This window comes from Rhea americana, unplaced genomic scaffold, assembly GCF_003343005.1.
Source record: "Rhea americana isolate MKP2758 unplaced genomic scaffold, rheAme1 scaffold_85, whole genome shotgun sequence".
Classification (NCBI taxonomy): domain Eukaryota; kingdom Metazoa; phylum Chordata; class Aves; order Rheiformes; family Rheidae; genus Rhea; species Rhea americana.
The window spans coordinates 2,671,928-2,687,134 of NW_028187034.1; the positions used below are offsets into that span (position 1 = coordinate 2,671,928).

The following is a 15,207-nucleotide window of genomic DNA, read 5'->3' on the forward strand; positions in this document are numbered from 1 at the left end:
TGACACATTGAAAAGTGCAGGGATAACTTAGATAGCTTTTAATGAGACAGCTCAAACTACTGGAAGCAATCAATACCTGAAGTCACAGAGTGCTGAACCTAGATTTACCTAGAATCATGGTGAGGTGTGTTACCCTGTATAGTGTTCCATGGTGCCCAGAGTGCTTTGGATACCCAAACAAGCATATTTAAAGCCAGCTTGGGAATCTCCAAATAGCATGTTAGATGCAGTTAAACAAGAGCTGAACTGAACTAAGTGCTCATTGCTGCTGAAAATCTCCCATCCATCCCTCTGCTCTCAGCTGTTCATTCCTGTTTTCTTGTTTGTGCTGGTGCTGATACTTACCAGTCCACRCTCCAAATTGTTTCAACTTGAGAAACCATCAGGAAATCAATACAGAAGAAGAAAGTATAGTTAACAGGTTAACAAATYAAATTTTCTGAGCTAAGGATCTTGTAACAGTCAAGGCCCATAATGATGGGGCATACAGATGTTGAGGAACAGGCGTGGAGAGGGAAAWGAGCTTTCACTTTTTGCCTTTTATATGCAGTGAGACATTAGACCTCTGTTATATTGTAGCACTAAACTCAGCACTTTGCAATRTAGGTAGCTTGTATTTAAGTGATTTTGCAAGGTCTGAGCATTTGGTGGCAGCTCTGAGCCAATGTTTTTACCTGAAAAGCTGGAGTTGGAGGGGGGRAAAAAATTGTTCTCTGGCTTAGCTAAACCATTCACCAGAATAGCTGATTAAGATCTGTTTCAGTCATCTATGAACAGCACATGCACTTGAAATATAAATAATCATATAGTATTATAGCAATTTGAAATAGAAGAGACCAATTAAATCCAAGAATCTGCATCACTCTTGTCCTACCTTCTAGTTTTTCCAGCAATAATGGATATTTCCCRGTCAAGGTTTAGGCATCTCAGCAATTGAAACATAGCTTATTCTGCAAGATATCACAATTCAGAAAAGTTTCCTGTTCTCCATCTAGCCTTTTTCCTTTTCAGTTAACCCTCTGACTTCTGTCTATCATGGGCTATCCTGAATTATTCCAATCTGTCTTTGTTATCTCCACTGCAAGTGGTTTTGAATGGCTCACTAAAGAAACTAAGTGTAAGAACAGAAGATACTGCAGAACTCTTATCAGAGTCTTCAGCCAGCTATTAAATTCAGGCCTAGGGCTATACACTRTAAAGCTTTCACTGAACTAAAACTTACATTCAGAGCCACTTCTATCCTGCGGTAAGCCCAATACCTCATTCCTAAAAGAATRAAGTACTTACTGCTGATCCTGTCTTTACTGGAATAAAGAGAAATCCTGAGCTGCTTGAAATAGCTAGAGATAACAACAAAGAGGGAGCAAGGGAACTGACTTCAGTGGATTTCAGTCTTGGACACTAGGGTTGAAATGCAATTTTGTCTTAATTTTGAAAGTATTTAAAGCATTATTATCCATCAGGAGAGAATGGTGTTTGAACATGGCCTGAGGATTAGGAATTACTTTTGCTAGTCCCCTTGGTAGTAGAAGCGCGAAGGAGCTATGTAGTAAGAAAGTGAAGAAAACAGAAGAGGTATTTTCCCCAGGGGTCTCTTGGGCTTTTGCATGCCACCAACTCCTCTCTGAGGAACTGAAGTGTTGAGGTGACAGTGTGGGGACTGCAAATAGAATGAAGGCTTCTTGGGCTAAAGCTGCTGAGAGCAGCTACCTAGTATCAGAGGTTAGATCTCTGCAATTGGGAATGGTAAGAGAGGTTTAGGAGCAACCTTTCCCTTATAGGCCAACAACGGATACTCTCAGCTCTGGGCAAAGAATGGGAGTRGAATACATTACCAAGAAGCTTTCAGGTTATTGAATTCAGTAAACTGTCTTTCTAGTGTTTATGTTGAGTTGCCATTTTATCCTTTTTAATAAGTTCTTTTTCTTTTAAGCCCTTGGATTCATTGCTCTTGAGTAAGAAACTTGATTATCCAGCCTTGTTTTGTGCTCAAGCAGAATCATTTGTTCTCCCATARCCTGAGAATTTAAACTGAAATTGATTACCTATTTTTAGAAAGAAGCTCTAGATAAATCTGACTTCTTCCTCTGACAGTCAAACCTGGCAAGGGATTATGTGGCAAGGCCATCTGAAGGTAGGTATGGGGGAATTAYATCCTGTATCTATTACCAGATGCATTAATATAACTAGGAAAGGGGGTAGGGTTACTTGAGAACTTTCTCCACCTTGGACTGGAAACTGGGTAGGAGAAATAGCATTTGTGGGAAGAGAATGAGAATGTAATGGTGGCATTCTTCAGATTTTATCTTGATATCAAAGATCGCCACAATTCAAGCAAACTTCTCTGAATCTTACAGCTGGCTGCATTCCTTTCCATAGAGGCTTCAAATTTCTGAAGAGACTGACCTCAATACTCTGTGTGTTCTTTTGCTTGCCACTGATGGATCTCCCATTGTGTGCAGGCTATCTGATAATTTTAATATGCTTGGAGAGCCTATTTACTCCTGGAGCTTCCTTACATATGTGAGTCTTCTCACTGGATTTAGGCAGGAGATAGAGTAGTAGTTGCCCACAGTGGAGGAAAACAATCACGATACTGTCAGGATTAAACAAGACTCTGTTGTTCTCCAACATAGATTCTTCGGAAAAACTGATTCCTTTTCAAGAAACATGTAAGGAAATATCTGGGGGTTCTGAAGGTCCATGGGGACCTGGAGGGACAGTAAGATAGTCCCCAAATGCATCCTGGTATGTTTCAGGAAGAGGGTTTGGTCTTTGTTCTGAAACTGCAACCGTGACACCAGATTTCCCAGGAGAAAWCTCATAGCAAGAGCAGTCATCAGGGGGCTGGATCTCCTGCGAGTCAGAAGTTAATTCCCCATCAGTGACGAGCACCAGATGGCTGGAGTCTTTGGCTGATGGCAGTAAGAGGCTATCTGTGGTGATGTAGCCCAAGGAGCACAGCTGGGGAGAGCCAGTACAGCTAAGAGCCACTGGGGAGTTCTGCCCTTCTGGTCTCACATTCATGCATTTCCCACAGTCTGCCTGGGCTGGTGAAATTTCCTCCCCTTTGCTGAGGTGCTGCATCATTTCCTTCTGGCCTGGGAGCAGGAAGGGCTGCAGAGGAAGTGCTCCTGGCTGTGCCTGSCTCTGTGGAGCCTGAGGACAGGCTTCCTTTGGGAGGCTCACATACTGTAGGGACACTGATTTCCCATGGATTCCTGCTGGGACTGCTTGAAGGGCCTGATGCATATCAGGCTGGGAGGACATCATTGGGCTGTACAAGTATGGACCAGACTGTTGAAATCAAAACAAGGGAAGCAGTACTTGTACCAGCACTGTTCTTGCATATAAGCCTGGCAAAGCAGGACTGACCATCCATATGAATTAACAGACATACAAGTGCAGCTGATGAAAATGAGGTTCTACTCAGCACTTCAGAGATCTGATAGGGGTTGTATGGCTCCAGTGCAGAATGGGAAACCTTCACTTTCTCTTCTTCAGCTCCAGGGAATTCTGCTGAACTACTMCTAATAATCCTGTTCAGGTGAGAAACACAGAACTTATGTACTAATGACACCTCTCTATTTGACAGCTCTGTAAAGTGATCATTGTACACAAACAGGAGTTGATCTACAGAAGCACACCGTATTCCAGGAAGGTAGAAGGAATCTTTAGCTGCATCTCTTGTATCTTCCTCAGGAGATGCAAGCTGCAGCCTTCTCTATGCCACAGTAAGACAATAACTATCTAGTGTTAACACTGACTTTTCTCAGTGCTAGGATATGCAAGCACAAATTGGCTTTTGAGAAAGACTGTGTTTATACTCTGATTAAAAGAGTGCTGGGAACTATCCTCTGATCCTCAGGTTAAACGGCATGGACTGTCTGTGCCCACACTATATAACCCTGTTAGTTTTCTGAGTCTCAACACAGTGTCCTTGCAGTCTAGAACACAGCTATGTTTTTGTGTCCTTTTTGTTTCTTCAGTTCAAAGTGTACAAAATAATGTGAGAATTACGTTGCAGCTATTTTCATAGTATGAAACTGTGGAACTTTGTGTTGCATGGCCTGGGTGCAAAGTCTGCTAGAATACTATTGAAGGACAGTGGACACAGCCAAACCTGGTACACTCGTGTTTTATGTTGCCTACTGGGAATGGTTGCTACCCTGAGCTATATTTCAAATTGTACCAGGATGTTACCTTGTAGAACAGTAGTTGGCAGAGGCCAAACCATGGCAGGGGAGTACTGGCAACAAAGCAGTTATGAGACAGTGCTTGAATCTGTATCTTGACTCTGACTTATTTAGAAGTACAGATTCAGGCAGTGTGATTGSCAGCATCAGCATTTATGCAGCTCTAGAGCTTTCAGTGATATTTTGCAGCTACTTCTTCAAAATAAAACATCTGTCTCAAGGGTCTTATAAACTTTGAATATGAGTGGACAAAGGGAGAAGACAACATGAGGTTTCAGTGAAATAACAYACATAACCTATCTTTCGTTCACATGTCTTACAGAAGTAGCTGTTGAAAACAGCTGATCCTCTCCCCTAAGAGGAAGATAATCATTATGAAACCCAAGAGTTATTTTAATTTGTGGCAACCATTCCTGATTCCTCTGCAGGTTAGGATAGTTTCCTGGGCAGAGCACTATGGTCATCATCCCTCCCTATCTTTGAAGACCTGACACAAATTTGAGGCTGTATGGACAACATGGGTCTCTTTCTGATCAGGTCCACACTAGTCTGGGATCAATGAAGTCCTTCTCTGGTCACTCTCAAAGTCACATTCTGCTTGAGGGAGCAGGAAGTATATCATTTCTAGAGAATGAAGAGTTGAGGGAATATGCCTATTTATATGAGAGGGAAGATGTGTTTTATGTTCTAGTAGGCTGTGAGGAAGACAACCAAAAAGATTTCCACCGTAGCAAGTCTACATCTTTTATTCAAATCTATTTCCAGAGTGAATGCAGAGAACATAAGGGAGTAGGCACTGGCCAGTCAGTCTTTCTGAAAAGAGAAAATGAAGAGTGTGACAGTTTTAAGGAGAGAGATTCCTTTTAAGGCTAGGAAGAGCCAGGAACCATGGGGACAAGAATGCAAGTAGCACAGATAGACATTTAGGATGAGGAGGAGTTTCCAGGCATTCACACCACGCAATTAGCTTTACTCTTGTTTTAAAAGTAGTCTTTTCTCAATAACTTTTGTCCCCACAACTGTGTTGTTTTCATTCGTAAGGTCATGCCGTTTCACTGCTTAACCACAGTGTAATACTGGTGCAGGAAATCTTTTAATAGATCAATTGACGCAGGTTTAAGAGGCTGCCAGTCTGAATGTATTCTTAGYCCCTTCACACCTCTTTCACTTCAGCTAACATTTTATGTCAGCTTTTCTCTCTTTTGTCTTTGCTCTAGTATGCAAATTACCTTCACCTTTCAACCTTAATTCTCTAGTTTGAACAAGTTGAGGTCTGTTTGTCTTCTATCTTCAAGTCACAATGGATGATAATGTGGAAGCAATTTCACTGCTCTGGCAACAGAATGTGTTCAGTTTTCCAGAAGACTGTTCCTTCACTTCCGTGTGGACTATCCTTGACCTATCTTTACATAGCTAAGAGTCAGGGGATGGTGTCACTGCAGGTTTCTTCCACAGAAAACATCAAAGACACTACTCTGTGCAATACAGACTCTGATCCAGCACCTCATGAGGACATTGAGGCAATATTTCACCTGTAGGTATGTAAAGACAGTCCTTCTGCAACAGCTGACCAGAGAAACAGAATTACTGGAATGTTCACAAAGCTTAATATAGGATAACTCACTTCAGGAATGGAAACTTTCAAAACCATGAGACAAAGAATAGAGAACGCTTGTGGATGGAGAACCAGATATGAGCTAGGAAACAAAGCTACTGAGTTGCTTCTTAGAGTGGGGACCTTGGACCAGTGGTTATTAGTGTCGCAGACCAAAAAACATTTAATGAAGTCTGTCAACAGTCAAATTAATCAGAAGGAACTTTAGAACAATGAATGAATCTACAAGGAGGATTTATAAGGGCCTGAAAAACATGCAGACATGCAGTATCTGATACAATCTAGCACCACACTTTCCCTGTATCAATTGCTGACTGCATACATGCCTAGGAAGCATTACCTGCTAATTTGAAAAGGGCCTGAGAAATACTGGATGCCAAATGACTAGTTAGCTGAGGTGCATGACAGCCAACCATGTGCAGCATTCTCAAGAACAGCACTAAGACCAGGCATTTCACTTTAGGTGAAGATGTGCTGTGGGATGTAGGAAGTATTGCTGATACAGAAAACACAGGTAGAAAACTAACATTATTGCAGTAGGAGAGGTAGCTGAGAAGTTAATCTTTGTAAAGATCACCTATTCCCTGGAATCATGCATCTCTGACTTACATTGCAGGGAACAAGACAAGAAGTGGAAGTCAGTTAGCTTAATGATAAGATAATACACAGTGGCAAAAATAGCCTGAGTTCTCTATCTGTAAAATGAAGATTAGCAGCATTGCCTTAAGGAGATAGAGATACTGCAGATGTAAGATCAAATACAAATACAATGGTTTCAGAGGAGACTCACAGAGAGATAAGGCTGTGGAATTATGATATTTAGAAACTGAAGCATGGAAGGAAGAAGCTTAGCCACTATTTTTGCAAAACTCCAAGTATGCTCCATTCAGTGCCTCTTTTGGCAATATCCACATACTGAGATATAATTTCTCTGGATTACAAGCTTTGCATGGCCTCCAAGTATGAAATCAGGAAATAAGTGAAGGAGAGGGAGGAAAAGCAAGTYGCTTACTTCTAAAAATGCCTTCAAAGATGACACTGTGCAAGATACACACTTCCTTCTCTTTGCACTCTTCTTTCTTACCTATTCTGGAAAAAATACCTTATGGGAGGAAATATAGCTCTCATGGTGTGGAGTCAACCTCCAGCAACTGCAGGAGAAGATATGGGGAGATAATCATGMAGTGAATATGGAAGAGAGTCAGGCAACATCCTGACCAGCAACAGAGAAAGGTCAAGTCCACCTAGGAACAGCAGACTTTATGTATGAGGAGTCTAGAAGCTATTTTGGAGTCACGGGATGGCAAACAATCAGATGCATCAGAGGTGAGAGTTGGCTTTTTTTTTCAGCTCTTAGGTCCTGGCCACCAAGGCAGGAAAAGAGGCACAAGACCAAAGGCTGTAGCTGAGGGTTTCACCAGGCCCAGCCGGTCTCTGTAATCCTTCTGGACAGCACAGCAGTCTGTTCAGTGACAGTGCAGACCCTGAGATGGTAGCTTCCCCCTTAACAAGATATCCCAACACATTCTTTCCTTTTCTTTTCACAGAATCACAGAATGGTCAAGGTTGGAAGGGACCTCTGGAGATCATCTAATCCAACCCCTCTGCTCAAGCAGTCACTGAGAGCACATTGCCCACAATCATGTCCAGACTGCTTTTGAATATCTCCAAGGATGGAGACTCCACAACCTCTCTGGGCAATTTCTTCCAGTGGTCAGTCACCCTCTTAGTAAGAACCTTTTCCTCACTTTCAAACAGAACTGCCAATGTTTCAGTTTGTGCCCGTTGCCTCTCGTCCTATTCCYGGGCACCACTGAAAAGAGTCTGGCCCCATCTTCTTTATGACCTCCCATAAGATACTTGCACACACTGATAAGATCCCTCCTAAATCTTCTCCAAGCTGAACAGTCCCAGCTTGTTCAACCATTCTTCATATGAGAGATGCTCCACTCGCTTAATCATCTTAGTAGCCCTTAACTGGACTCGCTCCAGTAGCTCCATCTCTCTTATATTGGAAAGCCCAGAACTGGACACAGTACTCCAGATGTGGCCTCACCAGGGCTGAGTAGAGAGGCAGGATCACCTCCCTCGATCTGCTGGCAACACTCTTCCTAATGCACCCCAGGATACAATTGGCCTTCTTGGCCACAGGGGCACACTGCTGGCTCATGATCCACTTACCCACCAAAACTCCCAGATCCTTCTCTGCAGAGCTGCTTTCCAATGGGTCAGCCTCCAGCCTGTACTAGTTCATGGGGTTGTTCCTCCCTAGGTGCAGGAACCTGCACTTGCCTTTGTTGAATTTAATGAGGTTAATTTCTTCCCATCTCTTCTGCCTGTCGAGGTCCCTCTGAATGGCAGCAGCACAGGCCTGTGGTATATCAGCTGCTCCTCCCTGTTTTGTATCAGCAGCAAATTTGTTGAGGGTGCACTCTGTCATTTCATCCAGGTCATTGAGGAATAAGTTGAACAAGACTGGACCCAGTGTTGACTCCTGAGTGACACCACTAGCTACAGACCTCCAACTAGACTCTGCACCTCAGATAACAACCCTCTGAGCTCTGTCTTTCAGACAGTTCTCAATCACCTCACTGTCCACTCATCTAGCCCTCATTTCCTGAGTTTGCCTTTTCTCTTCATACTAGAACAGTTCCATGTCATACTTCTCCAAGTGCACCCAGCAAAGCACAGTTCCATCCTTACTCTATGTAATGGGGCTCCCCATTGCATACCAAGGCTCGTCTGCGCATAGAGCACTCTCTCATGCTGGATGAGCAGTGCCTCGCCCTCAGTTTTTCACCCTTTATTCCACTCGCACAGCCAACATGCTGCTAAATCTCCCAGGCMCAAGGCAAACCTACCTGAGGAAATACTTATAGCTGCAATGAGCAATTATTAGCAAAGTGATGATGACGGCTGGGAGCATTGCTGGGAGAACCACTGGTGACAGAACTGAAACAGAGGGTGGGCTGAATGCCACCTTCGGAGAAGATCAGAGCAAACTAAGCAACAGGTGAGGTCTGTGAGAAAGCTGTTGTCTGGGTCTGTCTGCATGAGCAGGATCAGGAAAATGGGATGGAAATGGAAAACCTTCTAGAAGAGGGAAGATGGAGCCTAGCTATTAGTTGCATCTAACCACAAACACTTACTGCATCTCTTGATAGTCAGTGACTGAGAACCAAAAGGCCAGAAATTTGTCCAGCTTTTACTGCAGAATCTTGACYACTCTGCAGGGCACAGCTCACCCCAGGACAGCTCAGCTCTCCATTCTTACCTCCCAGGACTCCCACTCCTGCTTGTAAGCCACTTCATACTCCAGCGCATTACCCAGTCCTTGGTTTGCATCAGCTACTTTCCATGTCAGCAAGAAGTCTCCTGATCTCATCAAGCTAACTAAAAGGTTTTGAGGTGGGAGGGGCTGAGCTGGAAGGTGAAGGTACGACATATGCGATATGATAGTGAGGAGAGGGGCTAAACTTTGTATTCTAAAAAGGGAAGAATCTGGCCATTTAACGATTCCTCAGGGATGCTCCATGTAATCTGATGTTGGTTTATAATGCAAAGAGCAATTTGAGCAATACCTGTGGAAATAAAATTATGAACAGAATAAGGGGTTAGAGAGAGGAGTGCTTTTGTTCAGCTTTTTAGCTGCTTTCCAAAAGAGGATGCCTTATAACGCATGGTGYTGAAATAGAAGTTTTGATATCATCCCTCAGTCTCAAGCAAGACATTGTTAAGATGGAATGTGTATTCCCATTTTTTCTGTTGTAGCCAAGTAAGAAAGGTACATTTCAGTCTATCTAGAGTGCAGTAAACACAAGCTGGTAAAATGGCCTTAAAATGGACATTAAACTCAACTCTTGCTTGGTTTTCCACTTAAGAGCTCATCTAAGTATCTTTTAGGATTAGGTATGAAAAAGAAAAGGAAAACTTTATGTGAAAAGCCCTTAAATACTCACAGATAGAAACAAGACCTACTGGCTTATTCTTACCACTCTGAAACAAGCAGACATTTAGCTCTGTCTACAGTATCAGATCTGATTTGAAGATACACTTCTTTTCATTATGTGCTCTCAGATTCCTGTGACAAACCCAATTCATTTTGAAGTTTTAGCATTTAGCATGGCTTTCACCTTTGTGGAACAACAGGTCATTTCTTTGGTCGTGGTTACACTGAAAAAGGTATGAGTAGCTGAATAGGAAACTGACGGATATTCAAAACTGGCTTCTGAAACCTTCCCTCCATTCTTTTTTTATTCTGTTTCTAGTATTGTGCTTATCACTGTGTCGTGTTGGCATGTTCCTGTAGTGTGTAAAAGTGTCATGAATAACTTCTCTAGTATCAGGCACATCTGCTTCCTTTCCTCAAAAGAAGGCTCATATACAGTAATTGACTTCAGTTGGTAGGTGTCAGGGACCTGAGTACAACCTCTTCTCCTCCTTCAAAGGGTTTGGCTGCCTATGCACAAGGCCAGCTCTGTGCACRCACACACAGCTGTGTAACCTGGGATCAGATGGTTGTGAAAGAGCTGTGTGTGAAAAGCTTTGAGAAGCCTCATTGGGGACCTCCCCACTTTAACTCAGCAGCTGCTTTTAAACTCAGGACCTAGTCCTTGGACCTTGCCTGAGCTATGATGCAGCCTGATGATGTGCCTTGCTGATTCTGATGTGCGGAATTCTCTTCCTAGTTTGATTTTGAGCCTGCCTCCTGACTATGGACTTGCTTCAGGATCTAGACTGATGGCTGATTCTGGTCACTGTCGCTGCAGCTACTTTGCTCTTCTTGTTACTGCAGGACTGTACCCTTGTCAGTGAGGTCACTGCCTCTGCCTGTTTTGCTGTCTGTTACCCTTAACTCCTTGCTCACCTCCCTCAGAGAGCAGCCAGAGCTGCTTTCATAACAGTAGGGTTGGYAGTTTATGTGTGTAAATATGTATATTCTGCTATGCTTACATTAGAAAAGTTAGGAAAGGTAGGTCAGAGAACTGCAGACAGCAGCTAGAGCATAAGGCTTGTGAGGAATATGGAACTTCAGTCTGCCTCCAAAAAAATTATTTCCCCTGAGGCCTGTAAAGTCCATTGTGCCACAAGAACATTTCTGTGGTTTGTAAACTTCAAAACAAACTGCTGAAGTTTTGAATGTGGTTCAGTACTCTGTGGAGCACTCTCCAACATCTTTGCTGTTTAGCCCTCCATCTCCTTCTTTTGATATCTATTTTTTTTCTCCTTCCCCTATCTCTTCTTCTTTTTCTGTCAGTTCCTCTCCCTCATAGCTTCCCGTTTGACAGTTCAGTTCTTTTTTTGAAAGGAAGCAGAAATAGCTAGGAGATAGTGACAAACACAGACCAGTATCTCTGGGAGGAAACCCAGTGAGTCAGACAACTGTGTACTTCTCTCTTTCTCATAGCATTTTTTTTCAGAAATCAGCTACATAGCTGTGTTCTTAATGGCATAAAGAGGGAGAAGAAGCCTCCTTTACCATGCTAATAAGTTATCATCTCCATTGCATCTAATGTAATACATCTTTTTCCACTTGGCTGCAGTAATTAACRTACCTTACTGTATTTTATACCTGTGACCTCACAGCAAAAGCAAAAGAGTGTGACTGAAAAGATAATGAAAACAACTTACCAGCATATCCTGCTTTCTTTTCTTCTTTATCCTACACAGATCCAACTTCCTACCCACCCTGGGCATAATACTAGTGTCTGCATGCTGGATACCATCCTGTCTGAAAGCCTGGGCAGCTGTCYTTCCACCCAGCTCCATCTCTTAGGTTGGCTTTAGCAGCCAAGCTCCTYTGGACTCTTCACAGAACTAAGTATTTACTTTCCACGGTTCGGAGTAATATTCAGGAACTGATGAACATCTGAGCACTCCACACATGCAAGTTGTAAGTGATTTATAGTCTTTGTAATAGTGGAGGGTTTACATAGGTATGTTCTCTGAAAAGAGAAAGCATTCAGAAGACAGATGGGTCATAAAGGAGATGATAGACAGAAATGGCAAAATCAGCATCAGCTCTGCTACTGTACTGGAGAAGGCAGAGAGAGAAGAGTGAGAAGCAGGGAAGTGAAGTCTGCTGGKAATATCCTCTGTATTGTTCAGCTCACACTGCATGGATTTCACAGATAAAATTTGGCTCTTCATGGAAAAACCTGGCAATAAGAACTCTTCAACAGCAGCTGTTGCTCATAGAGTTGGCTGGACTGTCTTTTTGTTGCCAATTATCAAGATTTTATCATGAGTCCTAGGACTGAGAAAGCTTCAACTTCTTGACTCTGCTCATATGTAAATCACAATGGTTATGCAAGAAAAATAAGATTCTGGCCTACCAGTTGTGAAGAAAAGCTGAAATGGTTTTGGAATAGGGTAATGCTAATTTTCAAGAGATACTCTAATTCAAAAGATATATAAAGTCATAAGCTTGTTTTCTAAGCCTCACATGGCCTCATGACTACAAGCAAAAGGGCCTCATAACACTGGCTTATACCTGAAAAACTTCCTCCTTTTTCTGCTTGCAACTCCCCAAGACAGGAAACACAGTCYTTTTGTTACAGTGAGCTATTATCTAAGATGCAAAATCATAGTTCTGTTCATTTTCCTGAGTTGCAGAGGACTGGTGCTCCATGAAACTCAAACACAGAGAAGAAGCTGTGCAAGCAAGTATAAAACAGGAAACTTCAAAGAACAGCTCCCCTCAATAAGAAACCTCTTTTCTCCCATGAAGGACCCTTTGATATTTCCAGCAGGAAGAGATCGAGTATCGAGACCAACTGAGCAATGCTGAATGGGGATTTACTTAGCTGAGTACTCACTTCAACATCATTGTCCTAAATTCGGTTCTGTTCTGAGTCCTTGATAAATCTCTGTATAGCTTTGTAATAACCAGAGGTCAAAGCCAAACTGGAGACTGCAGTAGCAGTAATGTAGTAATGTAAGATCTCCTGCTCACAGGATTTAGCCAAAGTATAACGTTGCCTTGTGTACMTTGTGCCTTCCTTAAGCCCAGGAAGAATCTCGGGAAATGTTTAGAAGGATAACTTCTAAGAACATAATTGTGTATAAAGAAGGCCAAACAAAAGCTCTTACCAATTCAGTGCTCTTCTAACAATCAATAAATGTCTCAACAGAAAGGCAATAAGTGTGGGGTATGAATGAATGTTTTATCATTTCAGGCAGAAACCAGATGCCTCATTAAGCAGGACATTCAGCTTTGTCTTTGTGGGTTGTTGTAAAGGTAATGAATACATTCCGCTGAYCACCTAGTAAGTACACTTGTGTTAGCATGCCACTAGGAAGTCATATGCAAAGGGAGAGACTTCTTACAACAGCTCAGAGGAACATTTTCTCTGGTTAGCTGCAATGACATTTAAGTTACRGAACTGATAAGGAAAATGTATTTTAAAAATCTAGTGACTGAAAAATATGTGTCCYTCTGAGTAAACAGGTATATGTAGTRGACGGATTTGCAGAATCTGCTTTTTCTTTCATGAGAAAGCTCTGTGGAAAGAGGAGCTGTGCTGAAGTGAGGTCACCATTAACCAGAGAAAAGGAAAGTGCCCTTCCCTGATGATTCCAACTCTAAGAATAGGCAATGGAGTTCTCTCTGCTATGAYGGGAACTACTGAACTGGGGTCAGCCTGGTAGAGAGCTATTTTTCAGAAAGAGCAGCCAAGAGATGGTAAGGAATGATTTTGCCATTCTTAGCAGGCCTACTGCAGCTAAAACATCTGTGCYGAAATACAGCCACTTTCAGATCCAAAACGTGAAATACATCACAAGGAGGAGATTGTTTCAGTTATCATAGGGGCATAGCTTGATAGACTAGAGAGTTCATAGCCTTCAGTACTGTACATCATGYATAAGGCAAAAGAGTATAACTCTTCCAAGTACCAGGGATGTGCATCTACCTCTGGAAAGATAGGTGATCGACAGGCACACTTTTCAAAACCTTTTATTGCAATACGTTTTATTCAATACAATTTGAGAGCCTCTAATGCTGAGAGAAATGAACAGTTTCTGAAGCCTTCCTCTTTAAACTGTGATTACTAGCTCCTGTGATTATTAGCTCCTTTCAGGTTTCTGAGGACACTACAAGCCTCACTGGCCCTGCTCAGCCTCTTCTGGGGCCTTCTGGGGGCCTGAGCCCCAACCCTGCCCAGGTGCAAGACCCCATTTCAGCTTAGCCTGGGGCCATCAGTCCCTGCCTCAGTGATGCTGTAGCAATGTTAGTSTCCAGCTCCGCTACAGCCATGCCCCTGTCTGGTCACAGACCACATCTTCCTGGCTTGACCTCGGACCTTCCCTGTCACCATGAACTTGACTGATTTGGCATGATCTGGCCTCTCAGCTGATTGTTGGTGCCATCCCTGGCTCTGCCCTGCTTGTCTCAGGCCGGTGGTGTGAAACAGGGCCCTACTGGTAAGGCTGCTACCCTGCTGGTTGCATTATCACGATCGATCGGCTCCCCATCCCTTAGAAAGCAGCTGTCACCTTAACAAAGAGAAAAGGACAATAGCAGAGAGACAAGAGGAATCAATAGACATAATAAAGGAAAACCTTTTGCTGGGGGAAAAAGAAGCAAAGACATGTTGGAAAAAAAGCTTTCTTACATAAAACAAAATGATACCTAACAATGGAATAGGTGAAAGTCGCAGCTCATTCAGGTAACAGTCAGGCCTACTCAGGTCTGAAACTTCATGACTACTCAGTTTAAGTAAATACTAAAGGCTTTGAACATGGTCCATAAAGTTTGGGGTCCTACCTAAATACTTTTTGTAACTCTGCTGAGATTGGAGACTTTTTGCCTTTGCAGTCCCCAACGGGCACACATGCATGCCCCTTCATGCTCCTTTCACAGATATATTGAATGAGGTGTAACCTTATCCCTTCAGGTTCTTCTTAACAGACAGAATCTTATTTGTTTACAGAGACTTCAATGGAGAAAAATGAGGATTGGTTRTGAATACTCACATGGACTATGTCTCTTGAAACTCCAGCCATTCATAAGTAATTGCTTTTCTCTTCTTTGCATGCACATACACTGTGTGTGTGAATCCAAGCAATACTGTTACTCCTCTCGCTTAATTTACGTGGAGTTAGTTTTGGCATCCCTAGACGAGAAGGTTTATCTATGAGATTGAGTTCTTCTGCAATAGCACAGTGCTAAGTGAAGGTAAGATTTGGGTTCCCTTGGGGGAATCCGAGGCGTTCCTCTTCTGTGAGGTTGCTACAGTAACTTGAGGTAACATGTAGTATGTCCTGATCACCGATAGCAAATTCACGCTTCTAGTCAGATAGCAGAGACTGACACCATCTCTTACCTTGTTAGTTTGGGAAGAAATCACAGTGCCATTTGGGTCTTTTGCCCATTGAGAAACATATGTTACAAAG

The 15,207-nt window shown here is 42.7% G+C and overlaps 1 protein-coding gene across 1 annotated transcript; it reads right to left on the bottom strand.

Annotated features, from left to right (window-relative positions):
• Positions 1 to 2,661: 2,661 nt before the first annotated feature.
• On the bottom strand, positions 2,662 to 9,256 carry LOC146585161 (uncharacterized). Its single transcript, XM_085323441.1, is given in 3 exon segments — positions 2,662 to 3,306; positions 3,308 to 3,724; positions 9,086 to 9,256. Coding segments are annotated over 3 exon segments (1,233 nt in total).
• Between the last annotated feature and the right edge of the window lie 5,951 nt (positions 9,257 to 15,207).